Source organism: Trachypithecus francoisi, unplaced genomic scaffold, assembly GCF_009764315.1.
Source record: "Trachypithecus francoisi isolate TF-2019V2 unplaced genomic scaffold, Tfra_2.0 Contig01621, whole genome shotgun sequence".
Classification (NCBI taxonomy): domain Eukaryota; kingdom Metazoa; phylum Chordata; class Mammalia; order Primates; family Cercopithecidae; genus Trachypithecus; species Trachypithecus francoisi.
Genome location: NW_022681446.1, coordinates 391,719 through 416,011, shown reverse-complemented (window position 1 = coordinate 416,011; position 24,293 = coordinate 391,719). Strand labels below are relative to the sequence as shown.

Here is a 24,293-nt window from a genome sequence, read left to right as displayed (position 1 = left end):
CCTGGGTGCAGGTGCATCCGGGACCCGTCAGATCTCCACGCCCCGCGCAGGCTCCGCCCCCACGCCCAAGACCCCGCCCCTCGGCCGGAGCCCCGCCCCGCGGCCTGAACCTCCTTCGACTTGGCCCTGGCTCTGCACCGAAGGTCCCACCCCTGTCCTCGCCCCGCGCTGCCCCCGCGCTTCCGGATCCGGGTTGTTGCGCGATCTCACCGGCTTTAAACTGCGGCGCCGCAGCGCCCGGGTGCGGATCCCCAGATGGGAGCCGGGGATGGGCCGGTTGCCCGGAGGGTGGCAGTCGGAGCTGGCGGCGGCGGCACGTTGCCGCCTCGGGCCCCGGAGACCTTCACCCCGCCGCCTACCCAGGCGGGCCGGCCCTGCTCGTCCACCGGCCGCCGAGAGTCCCCGGCCTTGGGCCCCCGGGGCCGCTGACTGGCCTCGGTCACCTCTCGGGGAAGACTCCCGCGTCTCCATCTGCCCCCGCAGGAAGGGACCCTCTTCTCGCCCGCGAGGCTTCTCCAGGTGGGATAGCCCTGGCCCCCGGCCCTCAGGGACCCGCCCCCTCCGAGCATCCGCCGCCACTCGGAGACCAGCTCCAGCTCGGAGGGACCCACTCCAGCCGCCGCCGCACGCGGGAGCGCTCATCCTTCCCACATGCCCCGTCCGTCCTCCTTCTTCTGTGGGACCACCAGAGACCACAGCTCCCCGCTCCCCAAGTGTGGGGCCTCCGACACGAACGCCTCTGCTCGCAGGGCGGTGAGCGCAGATCCCACGGGTCCCTCTGTCGGGGGTCAAGGCTGCCTCCGTTTCCATCCCGGACCCGACAATGGGCCGGAAAAAGAAGACTACGCGACGACACGGCGGAGTTCACCGACCTGGTGGTGAAGCAGCACCTGATCGAGCACAGTGAGTCTGGGGACACGTCTGTGGTGCAGACCCTTCACTGCAGGGCCTGCGAGCTGCCTCTGCGCGTGCCTGTGCGCGTGCGGAGGGACCGCATCCTGGAGCACCTGTCCTCGGGCAGGCACTACAGGAACCGCAGACTCATCGGCAGCACGGCCTGCGGACGCCCATTCTCATGTGTCAGTGCCAACGCTGGTATTTCAGGAGACATCCCAGCGGGCTGCCGGCTATGTTAGGATTCTCTGCCCCGCAAAAGTTTCCAAAGTATGTGGACAGGCCGCCTGATGACACTGCGTTTACAGATCTGCTAGTGGCTTGCCCACTTGGGGAGTAACCCTGGGAAGTCTTGCAGTTTTGTTAAAGTGTGCGTGGCCACCTGAATGCTGCCTTATCACAAGCCAGATACATACTGGTCTGCAGGGTGACTCCCCACTCTTGATCCTCTGAGATGATTGTGAACTGGGTGCTGTTAAGTCCTACCACTTTGTTTAAATGAATGTGTCTTTTGTCCAGCTCAGCCACCTCGGATCTCACTGCCACCGGCCTTCCTGCACACCCTTGCCACCTGCCTTTGCCCCATCAGCCTCAGCCTCAGCTCATTCTCTCAGGCAGTCCCAGCATTGGCATGGTACCTCCTCCCACAGTGGGCTGCACGTCTCTGCTCCTTGTCAACCCTACTGCCATCAGCATCACCACAAGCGACTTGTCTGCCCAGGAGGCTGCAACACCATCTACCTCCACCGGCCACCTTTCAGTGTTTTCTGCTTTCCAAGTAAAGACACCAGCAGTGCCCTCAGAGCAGACCAGCCAGAGATTTTCCGAAGCCTCCCTCCCATAGGGTGCGCTGTGGAGGAGGCCTGAGATGCTCTCATGACTTTGGAGCCAGGGTGGCTGGCCACCTTGGCCTGGCCATCTTTGGGGTGGGCTTTGGGAGCCCAGCACTGCTGCAGAGTGTGGTGGATGAGAACGGCTGCTGCTTGCTGTACGTGGTGGAGGACCAGCTGTGTGGTGTGGAGCGAGCCTTCAGAGCTGAGCATTTGGCCAACACCAGAGTGGTTCGGGAACAGGATGCGGACATTGTCCTCAATGACCAGTGGTACGGTTTCACTTGTCAGCAGAGGTTCACTGAACATCTGCTGTGTGCCGGGCACCTTCCTGGGGGCTGGAGAAATGGCTCTGAATGCTGCAAAGCCCCCGTCCTTGTGCTGCTGAATTGGGTGCAGAGGCAGATGAGTAGATCTCAATACATCAGTAGCAATAAACTCTGTGGAGAGAACTCATGCTGAGTCAGGAGAGGGAGGCTGGTGGGAGTGCTGTTTTAGGTGAGATGGCTGGGGAAGACTCTGAGGAGGGGGCATTGGAGCAGGGACCTAGGTGGGTGAGTGAGATGGCCATGGGGGTATCTGGGGGTGAGCACACTCTACAAAGAGGACACTGAGTCTTCTCCAGGCCTTGGTGTAGCCGAGTGGCCGTACCGGCAGGAATGGAGTGAACTCAGGGTGAGGGCTGGGCAATGAGGTCCCAGGCCCAAGGAGCCTGGGGCCACCCAGAGGCTTGGCAAGCCACCAGGGGTTGGTTTGGTTTGAGCTCACACTCATGGGGTGGAGGAGAAGGACGCAGGGACACCAGTGAGGGGTACTGTGGGGCCAATGAGGCATGCTGGGCTTGGACCAGGGCAGCAGTGTGGCTGGATTTGGGGTATTTTGAATGTACAACCTTTGCGACGGGGTCCTGGCTTGCTCCCTTCACTCGAGCAGCTGGGTGTGACATGTCCACCCTGTTCAGGAGCAGCGTCTCCAGCAGCTGGAGCAACATCTATGCTTGCTGCCCACAGGGTGTGGACAGTCATGGCAAGTAGATGGGCTCCCGGGCAGCCACCCAGCCCTGGGGTCAGGTGCAGCCCCTGTGTTCAGGCCTGGGCTGGGCACTGCCTGGTGTTTCGCAGAGCTGGCCAGTGCTGCTCACAGGACAGGCCTGTCTCACCTTTGGCATGTCCAGGTTTGGACATGCTCTTAATAGGTGGTAAGGGGAGAGTTTGACCCCAGCTTGTTAACGTACGTGGAGGGCTCTGAACATATCAGCTGGGCAGTGTTGTATCTCAGCAAAGCCCATTGTCACTGCAGAATAATGTTCGTGAATGCTAACGCTTTGTGTGTGTGTTTGGAAAGTTGGCAAATTTTATTTTATTTATTTGTTTATTTTTTGAGATGGAGTCTCACTCTGTCGCCCAGGCTGGAGTGCAGTGGCACAATCTTGGCTCACTGCAAGCTCTGCCTCCCAGGTTCAAGCAATTCTCCTGCCTCAGCCTCCAGAGTAGCTGGAACTACAGGCGTGTGCCACCACGCCTGGCTAATTTGTATTTTTAGTAGAGATGGGGTTTCACCGTGTTAGCCAGGATGGTCTTGATCTCCTGACCTCGTGATCTGCCTGCCTCGGCCTCCCAAAGTGCTGGGACTATAGCCATGAGCCACTGCACCCGGCCTGCAAATTTTAGTTTTCAGTTATCTTGTGTGGCATCTGCTTTAGGCAGGTTTGCACACTTCACTCGGGTATCACATTCACAGAGTTCACATACATGATACACACAGTACGGTCACATACATGATACACACGTACGTACATGATACACACAGCAAAGTGCCCGAGTTGGTGTGTTTTTACGAACTGCATGCACCTGTGTGGCCAGCTTGGTGATCACAGTCCTCGGAAATACCCAGGTTCCTGTCTAGCCCACACCTGAGGCTGACCTCTGTAGGCTGAGGAAAGGAAGATAGACTCATTCTGAGGATCATTTTTTTGAAAGAGTCTTGCTTTGTCACCCAGGCTGGAGTGCAGTGGCGCGATCACAGCTCACTGCAGCCTCAACCTCCTGGGCTCAAGTGATCCTCCCACCTCAGCCTCCTGAGTAGCTGGGACTACAAGTGTGTGACACCAAGCTTGGCTAATTTTTTTTAGTATTTTTTCTAGAGACTGGTTTTTGCCATGTTTCCCAGGCTGGTCTTGAACTCTTGAGCTCAAGGGATCCTCCTGCCTCAGCCAAACCTCAAAGTGCTGGGATTACAGGTGTGAGCCCCTGCACCTGACCCTGAGGATCTTAAGAGAATTTGACTCACGGAAGCCTATTCTGTGACTTGGCTGGAATCTGTATTTTGTTTCTCAAAATTAGCAAGTTAAATTCTGAAGTAAGTCATACTGGAAATGTTTTCACAATTTACTTTGTTGAGGCCTTTTTCTTGTGTTATTCTCGTGCCTGAGATGGTTTATAGAGTGGTGTTAGCAACATGGATTTTGAAATGTTCTAGGTCTCAAAGCACGTTCTTAACATTCCGCTTTAGTCCTGAAGCGTCTCTGGACTAGTTGTCTGCTCCCTGCCGGAGGCAGCTTCTGAAATCGTGCTCTCCGAGCAGGTATGGGCTGGGCCACTCTGTCCACCCTCATGGTCACACACTTGTGTTTCTAGTGGGCAGTACCTGTCCACTGATGTGGGCTGGTGTCTGGTGGGTTTGCATGAAAGGAAAAACTACTGGGAAGTCTGGGAAGGGCCCTGTGGTCTGGTTAGCATTCCTGAATTGTGTTCTTGAAGATGTGGGCTCCTGGGAATGCTCATTGGTATCATACTGGGGAAGGGAGAATTTGTTCTTCAGGACATTTGGGGAATAAAAACAAGAAGTTAAGTAGAAAAGGTAACTAACATGGCCTCCCCAACTTTATATGTTATATTTTTATACACCTAGTATCTGGCGTCTCCCAATCTCTGATGGAGTCTCGCTCTGTCCCCCAGGCTGGAGTGCAGTGGTGCGATCTCAGCTCACTGCAACCTCCATCGCCGGGTTCAAGCGATTCTCCTGCCTCAGCCTCCGGAGTAGCTGGGATTACAGGCGCGTGCCACCACGCCAATCATTTTGTGTGTCTGTTATCTGTTACTGTTTTGGTTTAATTGTGGTAAAATCCACATAAAATGTACTTTTTTTTTTTTTTTTTTGGAAATGAGGTCTTGCTCTGTCACCCAGGCTAGAGTGCAGTGGCACAATCTCAGCTCACTGTAGCCTCAACCTCCCAGGTTCAGGCAGTCCTCCTGCCTCAGCCGCCCCAAATAGCTGGGACTGCAGGCGTGTGCCACCACCCCTGGCAAATTTTTATTTTTTTTGTAAAGATGGGGTTTCATCGTGTTGCCCAGGCTGATCTCGAACTCCTGAGCATAAGTGATCCTGAAGGAGGCCTGCCCCTCCACACCTGTGGGTATTTCTTGTAAGGTGGAGACGAGAGACTGAGAAAAGGAAATAAGACACAGAGACAAAAGTACAGAGGAAGAAAAGTGGGTCCAGGGGACTGGCGCTCAGCAAGTGAGGACCTGCACTGGCGCTGGTCTCTAAGTTCCCTCGGTATTTGTTGATCACTATTTTTACTATTTTGGTGAGGGGAATGCGGTGTGACTATAAGGTGATGGTGGGGAGAGGGTCACCAGGAAAACGTGTGAACAAAAGACTCTGTCATAAATAAGTTTAAGGAAAGGTGCTGTGCCTGGATGTGCACATAGGCCAGATTTATGTTTAACTTTACACAAACATCTCAGCACAGTAAAGAGCAGCAGAACAGTATTGCCGCCAGCATGTCTCACCTCCAGCCATAGGGCGGTTTTCTCCTATTTTAGTAAATAGAATGTATGGTCGGGTTTTACACCGAGACATTCCGTTTCCAGGGACAAGCAGGAGGTAGATGCCTTCCTCTTATCTCAACGGCACAGAGGCCTTCCTCTTGCACTTCTCCTCCTCAGCACAGACCCTTTGTGCTGTCAGACTGGGGGACTGTAAGGTCTTTCCCTTCCCATGAGGCCTTATCTTAGGCCGTCTCAGTGGGGGGAACCTGGACAATACCCAGGCTTTCTTGGGCAGGGGTCCCTTTGGCCTAGCACAGTGCACTGTGTCTCTGGTTAATCGAGAATGGAGAATGGCGATGACTTTCATAAAGCATCCTACCTGCAAACACATTGTTAACAAAGCACATCCTGCATGGCCCTAAATCCCTTAAACCTTGATTCCATATAGGATATGCTTTTGTGAGCACAGGGTTGGGACAAGAGTTACAGATTAACAGCATCTCAAAGCAGAACAATTTTTCTTAGTACAGATCAAAATGGAGTTTCTTATGTCTTCCTTTTTCTACATAGACACAGTTACAATCTGATCTCTCTTTTCCCCACATGGTCCATCTGCCTTGGCCTCCCCAAATGCTGGGATTACAGGTGTAAGCCATCACGCCTGGCCTAATGTATCATGTTTGAGCGTAGAGTTCCGGACATCATGCCGGCCTAATGACCATTTTTAAGCACAGAGTTTCCAGCCATCACGCCGGCCTAATGTGCCGTTTTTAAGCATAGAGTTTCCATGGCATTAAGTTCACACTGTTGTGCAGCCATCACCGCCCCATCCATCTTCCCAAACTGACACTCCGGACCCATTAAATGGCAGCTCTCCTTTTTCCCTCCCCCAGCCCTGGTGACCCCCATTCTACTTTCTTTCTGTTTTTTTTTTTTTTTTTTTTTTTGAGACGGAGTCTGCTCTGTCGCCCAGGCTGGAGTGCAGTGGCCAGATCTCAGCTCACTGCAAGCTCCGCCTCCGGGTTTACGCCATTCTCCTGCCTCAGCCTCCCGAGTAGCTAGGACTACAGGCGCCCGCCACCTCGCCCGGCTAGCTTTTTGTATTTTTTTTAGTAGAGACGGGGTTTCACCGTGTTAGCCAGGATGGTCTCGATCTCCTGACCTCGTGATCCGCCCGTCTCGGCCTCCCAAAGTGCTGGGATTACAGGCTTGAGCCACCGCGCCCGGCCTCTGTTTTTTTTTTGAGATGGAGTTTCACTCTTGTTGCCCAGGCTGGAGTGCAATGGCGCAATCTCAGCTCACCACAACCTCTGCCTCCCGGGTTCAAGCGATTCTCCTGCTTCACCCTCCCAAGTAGCTGAGATTACAGGCATCTGCCACCATGCCCAGATAATTTTTTGTATTTTTAGTAGAGATGGGGTTTCTCCATGTTGGTCAGGCTGGTCTTGAACTCCCGACCTCAGATGATCCACCTGCCTTGGCCTCCCAAAGTACTGGGATTACAGGCATGAGCCACCGCGCCCAGCCTCTACTTTCTGACTCTGGATTTGACTGCCCCAGGGACCCCACAGAAAAGGAATTGTGCGATTGTTGTCCTTTTGTGACTGGCTTATTTCACTCAGCACAGAGCCCTCAGGGTTCATCTGTGTGGTGGTGTGTGGTGGCATTTCCTACCTCTTTAAGGCTGAAGAGTCATCGTGCTGTGGACATAGCACACTTTGTTCCTCCACTCGTCTGTAGGTGGACGCTGGGGTTGTTGCCACCGTTTGGCTCGTGTGAGTAATGCTGTGAATGCAGGTGTGCAGCTCTGTCTCTTGGAGACTTCCCATGCTGTTTGACCGTTGTGTGGGTTCCAGGGGGCAGCAGTGTGGGAAGCAGAAGCTGCTGAGGTGAACCACTGCAGAGAGGATCATTGGAAGGACCGGTGACAGGGCTGTAGGTGGGGTGGCTGCAGAATGCACCTCTGCTGTGTCTAGGAATGCAGGCAGCAGGAGGCTGCTGCCGGGACTGTTGGTTTTGAGAGCCACAGCCTGGGGCCAGGACAGCACAGCTGCTTTGAGGGCAGTTGGTTACAGACACTGGGGTGCTGTGGAGGTGACTCCATCCTCCTCTGAACTGCCTTGGCACTTGTGTCCAGAATCAGCCTCTTGTTCCTCCACGGGGCCCCCTGCCCTCTCACCAGTTCCACCTCAACTTGATTGCCGTTGCTGTCTGCTGGGTCTGGAATGAGGTTGCGGGAGTCCTCCAGCTTGTTCAAAATTGTTTTGGCTGTTCTAGAACTCTTGCCCTTCCATATACGTTTTTTAGTCCCCTCGTTGGTTTCCACAACTAACATCCTGCTGGGATTTCAGCTGGAGTTGCGTTGGATCTGTAGAATTGCCTAGGAAGAATGGACATCTTCACAGAGAGTTGCCATATCTCTGCATTTATTGAGGTCGTCTTTGGTTTCTGTGATTAGTGTTTTGTACTTTTCAGTGTCTAGATCTTATGTTTGTTATTTTGATGCTTTTTTTTTTTGAAATGGATCTACCCACCTCGGCCTCCCAAAGTGCTAGGATTACAGGTGTGAGCCACTGTGCCTGGCTAATTTTGTATTTTTAGTAGAGACAGGGTTTCTCCACATTGGTCAGGCTGGTCTCGAACTCCCAACCTCAGGTGATCTGCCTGCCTCGGCCTCCCAAAGTGCTGGGTTACAGGTGTGAGCCACCGCGCCTGGCCTATTTTGGTGCTTTTAAAAATGGTACTGTTTTAATTTTCTGTTTTCAATTGTTTAGTGCTACTATCTAGAAATATGATTGACTTTTATATACTGACCTTGGGTTCTGTGACCTCACTAAGCTCATTTATTAGATTTCTTACATTGTTGTAGACTTGTGATCTATATTGGTGATCATCTTTCCTGTGAATAGTGACTACTTTCTTACTTTTACTCTCTCTCTCACCTGCCCGCCCTTCCTCCCTCCCTCTGTCCGTCCTTTCTTCCTTCCCTCCCTCTTGCCCTCCCCTTCCTTCCTTCCCAGTGTGCCTTTCTCTTTCTTGCCTAATTGTACTGGTGAGGACCTGCCATGTGATGTTGAATTAGAGTTATAAGATCCTTGTCTTGTTCTCAATCTTAGGGTGGAAGCATTCAGCCTTTCATTATAGGTCTGAGTTAACATACGTTCTATCAGGTTGAGGAACTCACTTTCTGTTCCTAATTTGCCAAAAGTTTTTTTTTTTTTTTTTTTTTATGAATAGATGTTGACTTCAGTGAGTGCATTTTCTGCATCTGTTGAGATGATAAATGATTGATCTTCTGATGTTGAACCAACCTTGCATTCCTGTGATAAGCCCTACTTGATCATGTTGTCTTTTTTTTTTTCTACATTGTTGGATTTGGTCAGCTAATTGTCATGCATGTCTGTGTGAAGAGACCACCAAACAGGCTTTGTGTGAGCAATAAAGCTTTTTAATCACCTGGGTGCAGGCGGGCTGAGTCTGAAAAGAGAGTCAAGGAAGGGAGATAAGGGTAGGTCCGTTTTATAGGATTTGGGTAGGTAAAGGAAAATTACAGTCCAAGGGGGGTTGTTCTCTGGTGGGCAGGAGTGGGGGTCACAAGGTGCTCAGTGGGGGAGCTTTTGGAGCCAGGAAAAGGAATTTCACAAGATAATATCATCGCTTAAGGCAAGGACCGGCCATTTTCACTTCTTTTGTGGTGGAATGTCATCAGTTAAGGCAAGGCAGGGCATTTGCACTTCTTTTGTGATTCTGTAGTTACTTCAGGCCATCTGGGCTTATGTGAGCAAATCACAGGGGATGCGATGGCTTGGCTTGGGCTCAGAGGCCTGACATTCCTGCCTTCTTATGTTAATAAAAATAAAACAAAGCAAAAATTTTTTGGGGAGTGGTATGGAGAGAGAATGGGCGATGTTTCTCAGGGCTGCTTCAAGCGGGATTAGGGGCGATGTGGGAACCTAGGGTGGGAGAGATTAAGCTGAAGGAAGATTTTGTGGTAAGTGTTTTGTTTTTTCTAAGACCACCAGAGCGGGTGCAAAGGAACCAGCGACTAGGCAAGAGTAGGAGCAAAACTGCAAGTTTATTTTGGTCACCTAGCTTCAGGGGAAGAAGGTGGGTAAGGAGAGGTCTGTTGGCCTCCGGCAAATGAGGCCCACAGAGTTCTCCGTGCTGCCCTCGGACGGAGTTCCGACAGTCCCGACCGCAGTGGGGAAGCTGGGAAGTCCGCGCGTGGCACTGGTCCGGAGCGGCTTTTCTGGGAGTGGGAGGGCGATAGGCGGGGCACGGGCGTGTCTGGGGGCGTTCCGCAGGTGCGACCAGGTAAATCTTGGTCTCTTCAGATTGATGTCACCTGGCGCATGCCCAGTTGGTCTGCACCTTCCCGGGCGTCGGCTGCATTTTCGCGCGTGCGGGAAAAGTTGGGGGGGGGATGAAGAACCCGGAAGTGCGCCATCTTGCCTCCGTTCGTCCAAACAGTCCAACCTTTTATTGGTAATAGTGATAAAGGGGCGCCGTGGTCTGTCTGGCTACTTCCTGCTGTTAAGGGGCGTCGTTAAGGTTGGGGCCCATGGTTGGCATTTGGACGTACGGATGAAGAATAAAATAAGGCACAGTATTAGTATAGGAACGAGGTATGGAAGCATTTGTCGGAATATGGGCAAAACCCAGAAGGAAGGTCCTGGCAAGGTTGGGGTGTTAAGGTTTTGTATCTCAGTTTTTTTTTTATTTTATTGAGGGTTTGAATGTTAGTGTCTACTAGGCCTGACTTGCTAACATAATAGCAGCACTCTTCTCCAAGGACGAGACAAGTGCCTCCTTTTTCAGCTGTAAGCAAGTCTAGGGCTCGCCTGTTTTGGGCAGCTACTTAGGCTATTGAGGTAGTTCGGCGCTGCAGGGAGGCCAGGCTTTCAGCTGATTCCAATAACTAGAGGGAGGAAAACAGCCCGTTTTTTTACGGGGGTGGCGTAGTGGCATGGAAAGTTGCTGGAAAAGCTCTGCTACTTCTGCCTGGCTGTATAAAGTTAGACTGGGGACCAAGGACATGGGGACATAGAGGGATCAGTTAATGGCTGTATGGTTAAGAGTTTTAGAGAGAGATCAGTTGCACGAGAAATAGCCTTCAGTGGGGCTGTTTGGCCTCCATTGGGTGCCTGAGTATGATTACCTCAGGATGAATTTGGAGTTGAATAACGGAAAGGAAGGATTGGGCAGTTTGGACGAGAAATAGCCTTCAATGGGGGCTGTGTGGCCTCCATTGGGTGCCTGAGTATGATTACCTCAGGATGAATTTGGAGTTGAATAACGGAAAGGAAGGATTGGGCAGTTTGGATTTCTGGTATAGTGGCGCCTGGAGTGTAAGTGAATTGTGGGATGTTTGACCAGTTGTGTTGAAGGCCATGGGCAGGGGGCTGCCACTAGGTGGGGGCCTTCTAAAGCCTCACAGAGGAAGCAGTGGGAGAGATTGGTTATATTCACAGTGTAGGTTAAGTCTAGCCTTTGGCAGATAAGTGCGAGCCATGAGAAAGGGGTCTCTATTGTGTGGAGAGAAGTTTTATAGCCTTAAGGAAGACAACTGGCAGAACTATGTACTACTGAGTGTGTTCGGCTGTCTTGTGGCCAAGTTTCAGTGATGAGAAAAAAATTGCCATACAGTAGGCGGACTAGCAAAGGTCTGAGTGTATGAGTGAAACAGCAATATAAGTATAAAATGAGACTTCATTTTCCATGTAGTCACGGAGTGTCCCTTGCCACTGGAGATGTTCAATGAAGGTTAGGAGATGGGAGAACCACTGCTCTGGACTATTGTCTGGAGGTAGATCTGGGTGTGGGGTTATGTATTGAAAGTCTGATAGGTTTATGTAGAAGATGGTGAGAAAGCGAGCCAAGCGCCAGGGGTCAGGGAGCATGAACTAGTTAAGAAAGTTTTGTAAGTTTGAGGCGAGTGGGGGAAAGTTGAACTGATGTCCACTGATTGTTCCCGGTGGGGGCCCTCTTTAGCTGGGAACGAGGAATGAGTGTGCAGAGTAGTTGTTGGCCAGGCAGCAACTGAGGAGTGGAGTTTTTCGTGGGGTGGATGGCTTTCCGCTTACTCCTACTATAGAGATATTGGATGGAAGGCTAGGTCCAGAGAAGGACGGCAAAACAGAATAGGTAGCCTCGCTGTTGATTAAAAAATTGATTGTCTTACCCACTACCAGGAGAGTTACCTGCGGCTCTGCGAGGGTGATGGGGGTCCCCGAGTCTTGGCACCTTCAGTTGTCGTTGTCGTCCAGATGTAGGAGCTGGAAGGAGCTCCCAGGATCCTGGGAAAGGGGGTCACGTGGAGACGCAGCACCTGTTCTCAGGGTGGGGCAATCAGACTTCCAGTGTCCTCCCTGCTGGCAAGCAGGGCAGGGGGTTGCTGGTGGACGAGGCTTAGGACATTCATTGGCCCAATGTCCTGACGCCTTGCACTTATGGCAAGGCTGCGTTGGGGCTCGGGGACCTTGCGGACACCTATTGGCATAGTGTCCACCTTGCCGCACTTATAGCAGGCTCCTTTTGTAGCCTTGGAGTCTGCGGAGTGTGTACTCTCTGGTCTGGGGTTACAATTGGGCCGTAAAGCCGCTGCTAGGAGTTGGGCCTTCTGTTTGAGGCGTGCTTGCCGTCTCCTCTCTGGAGTTATAGACCTTAAAGGCTAATTTAACCAGATCTTGTATTGGTGCCTGAGGACCATCCTCTACCTTTTGAAGTTTCTTACGAATGTCAGGAGCTGATTGAGAAATGAAATAAGACGCCAAAATGGTGGCCCCTGTGGGGGAGGCCGGATCTAACCGGGTATATTGGGTTAGAACCTCAGTCAGCCTATTTAAGAATGCGGCTGGATTTTCTTCTGGATTTTGAATAATTTCTTTTAATTTGTTAAAATTTACAGTTTTGTTTGAGGCTGTTTGCATACCAGCCAACAAACACTGAACCATTATGTCTCGCCTACGGCGCCCAGGCTGGTTTGCTTGGTAGTTCCAGTCTGGGTCTGCCGAGGGGACTGCTTGCTCCCCTAGTGGGATGGTGGCATCAGTTAAATGTAATTGGTTGGCGTGCTGCCTGGCGGCCGCTACGATGCGCTCTTGCTCCTCAGGGTTTAGGGTGGAGGTTAGGATAACCTGGAGGTCATGCCAAGTTAAGTCATAAGCCTGACAAAGATATCTAAATTCCTTTATGTAAACGGTGGGATTAGCTGAGAAATCCCCTAAACGCTTTTCAATTTTGGAAAGATCGGCCAATGAAAAAGGGACATGTACTCTGACTACCCCCTCCGCCCCAGCCACCTCTCGCAAAGGCGCTAACACTGTAGGAGGGTGTGGGGCAGGAGTGGAGGCATCAGCAGGGCACTTAGAGCGGGTGTGTGCAGAGACAGGAGACTCAAGACAGCCAGTTGGGTGCCCCGAAGGAAGCACGGGACTGAGTGGATTACTAGTAGGTAGGGAAGAGGAAGGAGGAGTCCGGGCGGAGGGAGGAGAAGTATAGGGCGGAAGTGAGGGAAACCCTAGATCCTCCGGCTGAACAGAAAGGAATGAAGACTCCTCTTTTTCGGGTTCCTGTGAGCCGGCGTCCTTGGCTAGCATAACTTGGCCGAAGAGCACCGGCTACACAGGTCGGGACGAGAGCGTAAGGCCCAAAAGCCTTGTATGTACGTAATTTCAGACCACTTGCCTAACCGCTGGCAGAAATTGCTGAGGTCGGTCAGAACATTGCGATCTAGGGTGCCCTCCGGTGGCCACTGAGACTGATTGTCTAGTTTGTATCGGGGCCACGCCACAGTGGAAAGGAAAATTAACCGCTTCCTCCTAAGGTCTTGTTCAAGCTGTAAGGTTTTTTAAATTGGCTAGGAGGCACCCCAAGGGGGTGCTCTTTGGAAATTTGGGCTGGGGGTTTCCCATTTGTTTCCTCTTTACCGACACAATGGACCCAATGGACATGGGAATGGATCCCTGCCTGGCTTCAAAGCGTCCTTTGGAACCAGCAGGACAGACGAGAGGCTCTTGAAGCCTAAGTGGAGATTACCTTCAGGCGGACGTCTCCGTCCTGAACGGGTCTCCCGAGCCACTTGGTGGCTCCAAATGGACCCCGGACCTGCGCAGGATTTCTGGCCGAGGGAGGTAAAGAGGAGACAAGGGCACTTACCCCAGAGAGGCCGTGAGAGTGAGGGAAGCAGGTCTCAGGTCCTGGTCCGTCTGCGGCGTGGAGCGAGGAGGAGGAGGAGGCTCCCCAGGCCCTGGGGGCCCGAGGAGGGGTCTCCTCCCGGGTTTCGGCACCAACTGTTTTGTTTTTTCTAAGACCACCAGAGCGGGTGCAAAGGAACCAGCGACTAGGCAAGGGTAGGAGCAAAACTGCAAGTTTATTTTGGTCACCTAGCTTCAGGGGAAGAAGGTGGGTAAGGAGAGGTCTGTTGGCCTCCGGCAAGTGAGGCCCACAGAGTTCTCCATGCTGCCCTCGGACGGAGTTCCGACAGTCCCGACCACAGTGGGGAAGCTGGGAAGTCCGCGCGTGGCACTGGTCCGGAGCGGCTTTTCTGGGAGTGGGAGGGCGATAGGCGGGGCACAGGCGTGTCTGGGGGCGTTCCGCAGGTGCGACCAGGTAAATCTTGGTCTCTTCAGATTGATGTCACCTGGCGCATGCCCAGTTGGTCTGCACCTTCCCGGGCGTCGGCTGCATTTTCGCGCGTGCGGGAAAAGTTGGGGGGGATGAAGAACCCGGAAGTGGGCCATCTTGCCTCCGTTCGTCCAAACAGTAAGGGGTGATATTGTGGGGTCGTTAGAAGAAACATTCGTCGTATAGAATGATTGGTGATGGCCTGGATACGCTTTTGGATGAATTGAGAAACTAAACGGAAGATACAAGGTCCGAATAAAACAAGGAGAAAAATGGGTATTAAAGGACTAAGAATTGGGAAGGCCCAGGACGTCCAATTAGAGAGTGCCCAAGGGGGTTCAGCATAATTACTTGCTTGGTTGGCAAGTGGGCTCTATCCTTGAGTTTTTTTATGTTGTCATATACCAGGCCAGATTGATTTAGGTAAAAACAACACTCTTCATTTAAGAATGTAGAGTCCTCCCTTTTCAGCAGTGAGTAAGTCTAGGCCTCGGCGGTTTTGGAGGACAACTGCAGCTAAAGAGTCAACTTGGGCCTGGAGGACTGATAAAGTTTGTGATATGTCTGTGATACTAGCAGAGAAGTCATTAGACAGGCTACGGAAGGTCATGACAGAGGTTGAAATGCCTGCTCTTCCAGTACCGAGAGCAATAGTGGAGGCAGAAAGTCCTAAACCGACCAGCAAGGGAATTAGTGGAATAACCCTTTTTTGTCGTGTTGGTGTCATGAGGGGAACAGGGAGCTCTTTGGTCCCATTTGCAAATTGAATTTTGGGAGTATGGAAAACTAGTGTGCATGTGCCTGTCCAATTAGCAAGTAGACACATGTAGGTAGAGGATTCACAGAGGAAGAAGAGACCCTGTGTGAGGCAAAACTGGCCAAACCGAGGAATTACGTCTGACAGAAGGGAAGAAGTGACCGCGGTGGCCTTCTCAGACCCTGTGGGAAAGGCCTTTACTTATCCAGTGGAAGTGTCTACCTAGACTAAGAGGTATTTTAGTTTTCTGACATGTGAGTAAAGTCAATTTGCCAGTCCTGGGCAGGGGCAAATCCCCGAGCTTGATGTGTAGGAAAGGGAGGGGGCCTGAGCAATCCCTGAGGGGCAGTAGAATAGCAGATGGAACACTGAGAAGTGATCTCCTTTAGGATAGATTTCCATGATGGAAAGGAAATGAGAGGTTCTAAGAGATGGGCTGGCGGCTTGTAACCTACATGGAAGAGGTTATGAAATGACGACAGAATAGAATGGGCCTGTGAGACTGGAAGGAGATATTTTCCTTGGTCCAAGAACCTTTTGCCTTGTGTGGGAAGAGATGGATAGGTGGAAGTTTCAGCGGGGGAGGAGGTGGGAGTGGCCGACGTGAAGGAGGAAAACTGCCTTGAGGGATAGAAGTTGGAACACTAGCTGCTTTTTTTAGCTAACTTATCAGCATAAGCATTGTCCTGAGCGATGGTTGGGGTAAGAAAATAGATTTGGGAAGTTATGAGAACTGTAGAGAGTTGAGCATAGTTTGTGATTTTTAGGGCCTCTAACAGTATTAAAGCAGTGGCATCCGCTGCCGTGCAGACATGAGGGCTAGGCTAAAACAGTAAGGTTGTTCGGACGGAAAGGCTATAGGATGCGGTCTTGAGTAGGAATTCTGACCGCACTAACCATGCCTAGGAAGGAAAGGAGTTGTTGTTTTGTAGAAGGGATTGGGATTTGGGAGATTAGCCAGACACGATCAGCAGGGAGAGTGTGTGTATTTATGAGAATTAGACCAAGATAGGTAACAGATGAGGAGGATAATTCAGTTAAAATGTCTCAGCTTAATAAGGGAACTGGGCAGGTGGGGATAACTAAAAAGGAGTGCAAAAAAGAATGTTGTCCAAGTTGGCACTAGAGTTGGGGAATTTTAAGAGGTTTAGAAGCCTGGCTGTCAATACCCCCAACAGTTATGGAGGCAAGGGAAACAGGCCCTTGAAAAGAAGGTAATGTGGAGTGAGTAGCCTCCGTATTGATTAAGAAGGAGACGGGCTTACCCTCCACTGTAAGAGTTACCCAAAGAGTCTGTGGTGGTCCAGAAGGCTTCTGAGGCGATGGGGCAGCGTCAATCTTCAGCCGCTAAGCCGAGAAGATCTGGGAAGGAGTCAGTCAGAGAGCCTTGGGCCAGAGCTCCAGGGGCTCTGGGAGTGGCTGCTGGGCGAGTTGAACAGTCCGATTTCCAGTGGGGTCCTGCACAGATGGGACACGGCTTAGGAGGAATCCCGGGCTGCGGGCATTCCTTGGCCCAGGGGCCAGATTTCCGGCACTTGTAGCAAGCTCCTGGGGGAGGAGGTTCTGGAGGAACCCCGGCAGCTGCGGTTCAGGTGTTTGGAGTTGTGTGCTGGAGATGTGACTGGAGTTTCTCTCACAGTGGAGGCAAGGAATTGCAACTCAGAAATAAGTTGCTACTTGGCTGCCTCTACTCTATTATTGTACACCTTGAAGGCGAGGTTCATTAAGTCCTCTTGTGGGGTTTGAGGGCCGGAATTTAATTTTTGGAGCTTTATTTAATGTCAGGAGCAGACTGGGTAATAAAATAAAATGCATATTAAGAATAAGACCGCTTTCTGACCTTTCAGGGTCTAGGGCTGAAAAGTGTCTCAGGGTTGCTGCTAAATGTGCCATGAACTGGGCTGGGTTTTTTATATTTGATGAAAAAGAACCTAAACACTAACCGATTTGGAAGAGGTCGGATAAAGAAAAAGGAACATTAACCTTGACTATGCCTTTAGCTCTAGCCACTTTTTTAAGAGGAAATTTCTGGGCAGGTAGGGGAGGGCTAGTCTTGGAAGGAAACTAAGCTAGAAACTGTAAGCCAGACTGGGTGTGAGGAGGGGAGGTGATAAAAGGATTACAGGGTGGAGGAGTGGAGGCTGAGGAAAAATTGGGACCTAGCTCGGCCTGGTGAGGAGGGGAGAGGTCGGATGGGTCTGTAGAAAAGCAAGATTAGAAAGACTCAGCGACGCTTGGGGCTGGGATTGAGGGGACAGGCAGGAAGGAAAGAAGGAAGATTTGGGACGAGTTGCACTGGGAACAGAGACCAGGGAGGGACCGATGTGTAAAAGAATGCCTGGACATCAGGCACCTCAGACTGCTTGCCCATTTTACGACAAGAATTATTTAGAACTTGTAGGATGGAAAAAATCGAAAGTGCCATTTTCTGGCTATTTGGAACTACTGTCGAGTTTGTATTGGTGTTAAGCTGCACTGTAGAAGAAAATAAGGCATTTAAGTTTTAGATCAGGTGTGAGTTGAAGAGGTTTTAAGTTCTTGAGAACACAGGTTACGGAGAAGAAGGAAGAATGGAGGGTGGAAGGTTGCCCGTGGTGAAGGAGGCAAGGCCAGAGAAAAGAGAGAGTAGAGACACAGAGAGAAGGAGTTCGGGGGTTCTTGCCCTCCAGAAAAGCAGGAAAGGGGTCAGGGAGCAGAAATAAAGTATTGGGTCGCAAAAATGAGAGATTGGGGCACAAAAATAAAAGGTCAGGGCGCAAAAATAAGAGAGGGCCCAAAAATAAGAGGGGACGCAAAAATAAGAGGTCGGGGTTCTTGCTCCTCCCCCAGAAAAGCAGAGAAGGGGTTGAGACAGGGAGGGTCGGGGTGCTTGCCCCTCCCCCAGAAAAGCGGGGCTTGCCGCTTAGGGTGAAGGACCAAGGCAGGCGTCCCTGCAGCGTGGTCAGATACCCCTGAAATGTGGGTGAGTAATCAGAGAGGCGTCCCTGCAATGATTAAACACCAAGGGAAGGCTGCCTTCCCCAGTCCGTGACCGGTGCCGGCGTTTTGGGTCCACGGATAAAACGTGTCTCCTTTGTCTCTACCAGAAAAATGAAAGGAATTGAAATTAAGAGAAGGGAGAGATTGAAGAGTGGCGCCAAGATTGAAAGGAGAAAGATGTTGAGGGATAGTGAGAGAGGCTGGAGAAGAGAGTAAAAAAGGGCCACTTACCCGATTTAAAACTGGTGAGATGTTCCTTGGGCTGGTTGGTCTGAGGACTAGAGGTCATAGGTGGATCTTTCTCACGGAGCAAAGAGCAGGAGGACAGGGGATTGATCTCCCAAGGGAGGTCCCCTGATCCGAGTCACGGCACCACAATGTCATGGGACCACCAAACAGGCTTTGTGTGAGCAATAAAGCTTTTTAATCACCTGGGTGCAGGCGGGCTGAGTCTGAAAAGAGAGTCAGGGAAGGGAGATAGGGGTGGGGCTGTTTTATAGGATTTGGGTAGGTAAAGGAAAATTACAGTCAAAGGGGGGTTCTCTGGCGGGCAAGAGTGGGGGTCACAAGGTGCTCAGTGGGGGAGTTTTTGAGCCAGGATGAGCCAGGAAAAGGAATTTCACAAGATAGTATCATCGCTTAAGGCAAGGACCGGCCATTTTCACTTCTTTTGTGCTGGAATGTCATCAGTTAAGGCAAGGCAGGGCATTTGCACTTCTTTTGTGATTTTTCAGTTACTTCAGGCCATCTGGGCTTATGCAAGCAAGTCACAGGGGATGCGATGGCTTGGCTTGGGCTCAGAGGCCTGACACTAATTTTTTATTAAAAATTTTTGTGTCTGTGTTCATGAAGGATATTGGTCTATAGTTTTCTTTTTTTTGTAATGGCCTTACCTGGTTTTGGTTTCAAAGAAATGCTTGCCTCACAGACTGAGTCGGGAAGCATTTTCCTCCTTGAGTTTTCTGGACCTGTCTGTGCAGAATAGGAACTGATTCTTAAAAATTTGAAAACCTTTCTTAGCTCCGCAGGATGTACAGAAACAGACCTGGCTCTGGTTTGCTGACCTGGGATCTGGCTTCCTGAGGTAGAAGCTTAGGTCATTGCAACTTATTTTTATCTTAAGCAAAATATTGCAATATTCCATAAAAGGAACTTTGCTTAGGCTCCTAAGTAATAACCTATTTAGGAACTACAGGCTGACAGTTACTTGTGGGAAAGAATTTTTGGAGACGATTCAGGAGATCCTTCCACAAGGCCGCAGATAGGTCGCACAAGCAGGGAAAATTACTTGACATCACTTCCTCTGAAGGTGGCGCCACCTCTAGTGACTGATCTCTTGGCCGATTAGGGACAGGAAGGCTTAAATACAAAATGGGATGTGGCGTTTCACAAATGGATGTTGACAGCCTCCAAGACATTGATGGTGTCCTTTGAGATCTGTTAAGTTCTCAACAAACAGGTCATAATTTGGCATTTCCATCTGATCATCTAAAAGAAAGAAACTAGGCACATATTTTGGTCATTTGAATGGAGCCATCTAGACTAGAGATGCTGAGACCCAGCCCTGGCTCCCCTCCACTCCCCTGCTTCCCACTCAGTGTCTGGGTTCACGGAGCATGCTCAGTTCCTGGGTTCACGGAGCATGCTCAGTTCCTGGGTTCACGGAGCATGCTCAGTCACAGGCCCTGGCTCTCCTTCTCTCTTCAGGTACCCACTTGGTACCTGGGTTCACGGAGCACACTCAGTCACAGACCCTGGCTTTCCTCTGCTCCCGAGGTCCCCACTTGGTCCCTATGTTCATGGAGTGTGCTCAGTTACACTTGACAGCCAGTGAATTACACAGGTGTGAAGTGTAACTGAGCCACTTCACAGCCAGCAGAGCCGTGTAATTCGATGACCAAAGCGGCATCTGTTGACCCATCTGTGTCAAGTAATACACGTTCATTGTCTTGGGCTTGTGTTGTGAGTGATGCCCCGAAGCCCAGGAAAGCATCTGCAGCAATTTGAATAGGGAAGCGTGAGGGAATCAGAGTCCTCTGCGGGGCCCATGGTCTCAGAAACGACTACGTGGAGGCTGTTGGGGGCCAGTTACTCGGCTGGGGCTGGGGGCACAGATGCTCTACTGGGGCTGGTTAGTTGCAGCAGAACATCATCTTCACATCAAATAAGCACGGATTTGGATTTACTTGGTTTTGTGGTTTTATTCTTAATCTAATACATGATTTTTGGTTTAATAGTTATATAAAAGAAATTGATACTTGATTTTATGTTTATACATATTTAAGTAGCACTATGTTCCAAATAATTGAAGTCCACACTGGGGAACCATGAGAATTTTGCTTTCCTTTAAAAGGTATCTGTATATTATTCAAGTTCGAGGAATACTGATAGGAATTACATCTGGGCTGGGTGCAGTGGTTCACACCTGTAGTCCCAGCATTTTGAGAGGCTGAGGCAGGAGGATCGGTTAAAATCAGGAGTTTGAGAACAGCTTGGGCAGCATAGGGAGACCCTGTCTCTACAAAAAATAAGTAAATTGGGCGTGGTGGTGTGCCCTGTAGTCCTAGGTATTTGGGGGGCTGAGGTAGGCAGACGTGGTGGTGTGCGCTGTGGTCCCAGCTATGCGGCGGGCTGAGGTAGGCAGGAGGATCACTGGAGCCGGGAGCCTGAGGCTGCAGTGTGAGTGATCGACGCACACCTGCACTTCGGCCTGGGCAACAGAGCGAGACCATGTCAAAAAAAAATTATCTCTGTAGTTATGGGTTTTTAAGATGAATGTGTTCTCCTTGCCTTGGGCCATCCTGTTAGTGTGCCTGACTCATTTTGTCACCAGGAATGAGAATCTGAATGGCAGCTACCAGGCTTAGGGGCAAGTTGGGACTTTTGGTCTGTGATGCTCTCTTCTCGGAGCTGTGACCTCTTGGTTTTCATTTTACAATTTCCAGGGAAGGGGGTGCTTTTGCAAGAGGCTGCTGAGTTTGAATTGTCAGGCTGCCCAGTCCTGCTTCGACGAAGCCGACAGACGTGGAAAGCCTTTGGTCTGCAGATTTTACAAGTAAGGACAGTTTCCTTGTGATTTTTTTCCTTCATTTTAAAATAAAACTATGCAAAATACTCAGGGTACTTTTTTTAAAAAAAAAGCTAACCCGCAATCTCTAAATGAGATTCTCATTTCCAGAAGAGGGAAATAGGTATTGCCACTGATTTTTCTCATTTGCTGGTCTTGTTCTGAAGCCCTGACGACAGCGGGGTGTGCAGGGGTGCAGATTTTGAGTGGGTCCTGCTGGTTCTCAGTTATGTCTCTGCCAACTGCCAGCTTGGTGATGTGGGCACCTTGGAGAACTTCCTGCGCAGTTCCATCGTCTGCAAACCGCAGATTATATGGGTGACATTACTGGCCACTGACTGGAGTCTGGGTGGCCCCTGGTGGCTGGCACCTTGTTGGGTTGGCATCTGTTGGTGAGTAAGGCAGCGTGGCCTTTGCCGCATGGAGCTTACCGTCTGGAGAGGAAGACAGATGAGAAATGAGGAAACAGATCGGTCATTGCGGCAGGGCCTGGTGTTGGAAGTGCTCTTGGTGGAGCGTTGAGTGCTTCCTGCCCTGGCTCCTGCCCGGGGCACAATGGCTGTCGTGAGCATCAGTTTACCTGCTTTCATGAGGGCTTTGAGGGACGTGGCCCAGAAGGGACTCTGGTGTCAAATTTGGCTTCAGGAGCTCGGCTGGCCAAGGTGACGTCTGCACCCGTGCCCACGCGTCGCAGGGAGAATGGGCTTCGGGGAATGGGCTTGCCCGCCTCGTTTCCCAGCTCCTCTCCTAGGCGCTTTGATCCGGCGTTCCAGTTCTTGCACAAGCAAGTTTGTGTTGGCCACGCCCTGGGGAGGATCCACGGGATCACCGCCATCAGCAGCCTGTTCCCAGCAGCCTCTCTGGCTTCCCTAAAGAGGGCAGGTGAGCATCCGCGTTGTTGGGGGAATGCATGGCGTTGTGGCATCTGTGTCCATGTCACGTGGTTCCCTGTGATCCAGAAACCTCCGGTGCTTCTCGCCAGTAGCTTCCGTCAAGACTAGAAGCCAGAGCTTACCCTCCCTTCTGTCCAGGTGGGATTTTCTACAACACTGCTGTGCACGACGTGGATGCCACATGCGTGTTGCTGGGGGAGGCCACTCCGGACACTGTGTTTTCTCTGGGACATGCCTTCTGCCCAGGTAAGAGTGGGCTTCACTGTTGCAACGTGCTCCTGTGGCACCGAGACTGGCTGCAATGTAGCACAGGCTGGGGCCCCTGTTCAGAATTCCTCCCTGACTCTCAGCTTTGGGGAGTAGATAAAGTAACATGGAGCACATGTAAAAAAGATGACTAAATGGTCACGTCACTGAACCCCTCAGGCATTTCCCGAGGTTGAAAGGCATCATGCAGGAAGTATTTCGTATTTGATGAACTTTGAGAGTCACTGTTTAGTAACCACTTCTCCAGCCCCTGCCATGTGACAGGCCCCCTATGGTTTCTAAGGTTGCGAAGGTGAATAAACATGGTTCTGGCTGGAAGCACAGCCAGACTGGGATGCACACAGATGAGGAGATCATCAGTGATCTCCAGGTGAAGGCGGGGCTGGGGGTGCTGGTTCCCAGGTCGTGGCCTGGCAGCAGAAGCTCAGGGTGGGTCCTGAGGGCTGCTGCAGAGGACAGGTTATCTGTTGTTTTATGACACACCACACACACGTCATGGTTTGAAACAACAGCCACTGGGTAGTTAGGATTTTGCAGCTTGAACTGGGCTTGGCTGGAGTCCCTCTTTTGGTCTGCCCCGTGGTCACTCATGTGACTACAGCCAGGTGGTCAGCGGCCTGCCTGGAACAGCCCCACCAGGGTCACAGGGCCGGGCCCCGCTGTCACCTGGGTTCTCTTCTGTGTCATCCCCCATGCCTCCTCAGGTCCCCACAGCAGCATGGCCACACATTTGATGGCCTCAGGGCACCAAAGCGGAAACACTCAGACGTCCTGAGGCTTGGACCAGGACTGACGTGGTACCCCTTACACCACCCTTTGTGTACTCGGGCAAGTCCAGGCCCAGCTGGTGCCAGCGCTGACTCCTCTCAGCACCCGCTTCACTCTGTCTCGTCAGCACCCCCTTTTGGCACCACCTCCCCCATCCGCCCAAAGTTCACCCACCCACCCTGCTCCACTGGTCACCACCCCGATCCCAGCCATGTCCTCATCCTGGCTGTGGCCATCTGCCTGCAATCTCTTCTCCGTAAGACCTCAGTTGGACCAGGTGCCTGCCTGCTCTGAGCTCTCCAGAGCACAGGTGGAGGCCATGGTCTCCACCGACCCCGCGGACCTGTCACCGGTCGAGGGTCTTGACTGCACATTGTCCAGGTTCTTGGTGTTTTGAACAAAGAATTGGACAAAACACCCAGCAAAGCAAAGAAAGGATGAAGCAACGAAAGAACAAAAGCAGGTATTTATTGAAAATGAAGCGCACTCCACAGTGTGGGAGTGGCCCGAGCAGCAGCTCTAGGGCCTGGATGCAGAATCTTCTGGGACCCAAATACCCGCTAGAAGTTTCCTACTGGCCACTTCATGCTCACCTCATGTCAATGAAGTGGTTGCAGAAAGCAACCAGTCAGAGGCTAGGGTGAAGTTATAAAGTTATCCTTGTTTGCAAACTAGAACTCAGCCTGCAGTCAGTCTGACTGGTGTGGACCGGGCACGGCCATTCCGGGCACGACCATTGAGAGGCTGAACTGAAGTCACAAAGTTGCAAACGAAGACCTGACCCGCAGTCAGTCTGATTTGTTGCAGACAGCCAGTTTCCCATCTGCCAGGCAGAAAAGGTGAGGGGGTTTGCAAGGGCAGTAGCCTCTGGTCCTTTTGTTACTTAGGAGTGTAAAGTCAGGGTTTTCCCTTCAATATAGTTCAAGGTAGTTGTTGGGAAACAGCCTTAGGTTCCCTGCCTCCAGACCCTCATCTCCTGCCTCAGGCCTACAGGTGCCGCCCCCCGCAACCCCACTGTCCTCTTGTCCACTTCTCGCTCTTCCTCAGAAGGCCAGACGAGTACCTGTCTGGGGCCTGCTCCCCAGGTGGGGACATGGGGACTGGCTCTGCTAGGCTCATGGCGGTACCCCCAGGGTCCAGAAGGTGCCCGGGCCCAGGACTGCCGGTGCCGCGGAAGCTTAGCAAACACAGAACTGGACCGCTTGCTGGGCAGCGTCCCCATGCCTCTCAGGGACCCATTTTGGAACAATTTAGAGTTAATTTTCTATTAAGGCCAAGTTTCTGTGAAACTGCTTGGCTATGCCTTTCGTCCACTGCTTCAGTTAAAGCAGTGAGTTCAGGCCGGATGTGGTGGTAATCCTAGCACTGTAATCCTAGCACTTTGGGAGGCCGAGGCTGCGGGATCACTTGACGTCAGGAGTTCGAAACCAGCCTGGCCAA

General features: G+C 51.5%; 1 protein-coding gene across 1 annotated transcript; it reads left to right on the top strand.

Moving 5' to 3' along the window:
• The first annotated feature begins 268 nt into the window (after positions 1-268).
• Positions 269-24,293, top strand: LOC117074374. The gene is made up of 8 exons (XM_033195742.1): positions 269-519; positions 839-1,095; positions 1,545-1,605; positions 1,679-1,996; positions 4,244-4,307; positions 20,804-20,913; positions 21,885-22,064; positions 23,529-24,293. The coding sequence occupies exons 1-8, from the start codon at positions 269-271 to the stop codon at positions 23,599-23,601; spliced, it is 1,314 nt and encodes a 437-aa protein (XP_033051633.1). The 3' UTR covers positions 23,602-24,293.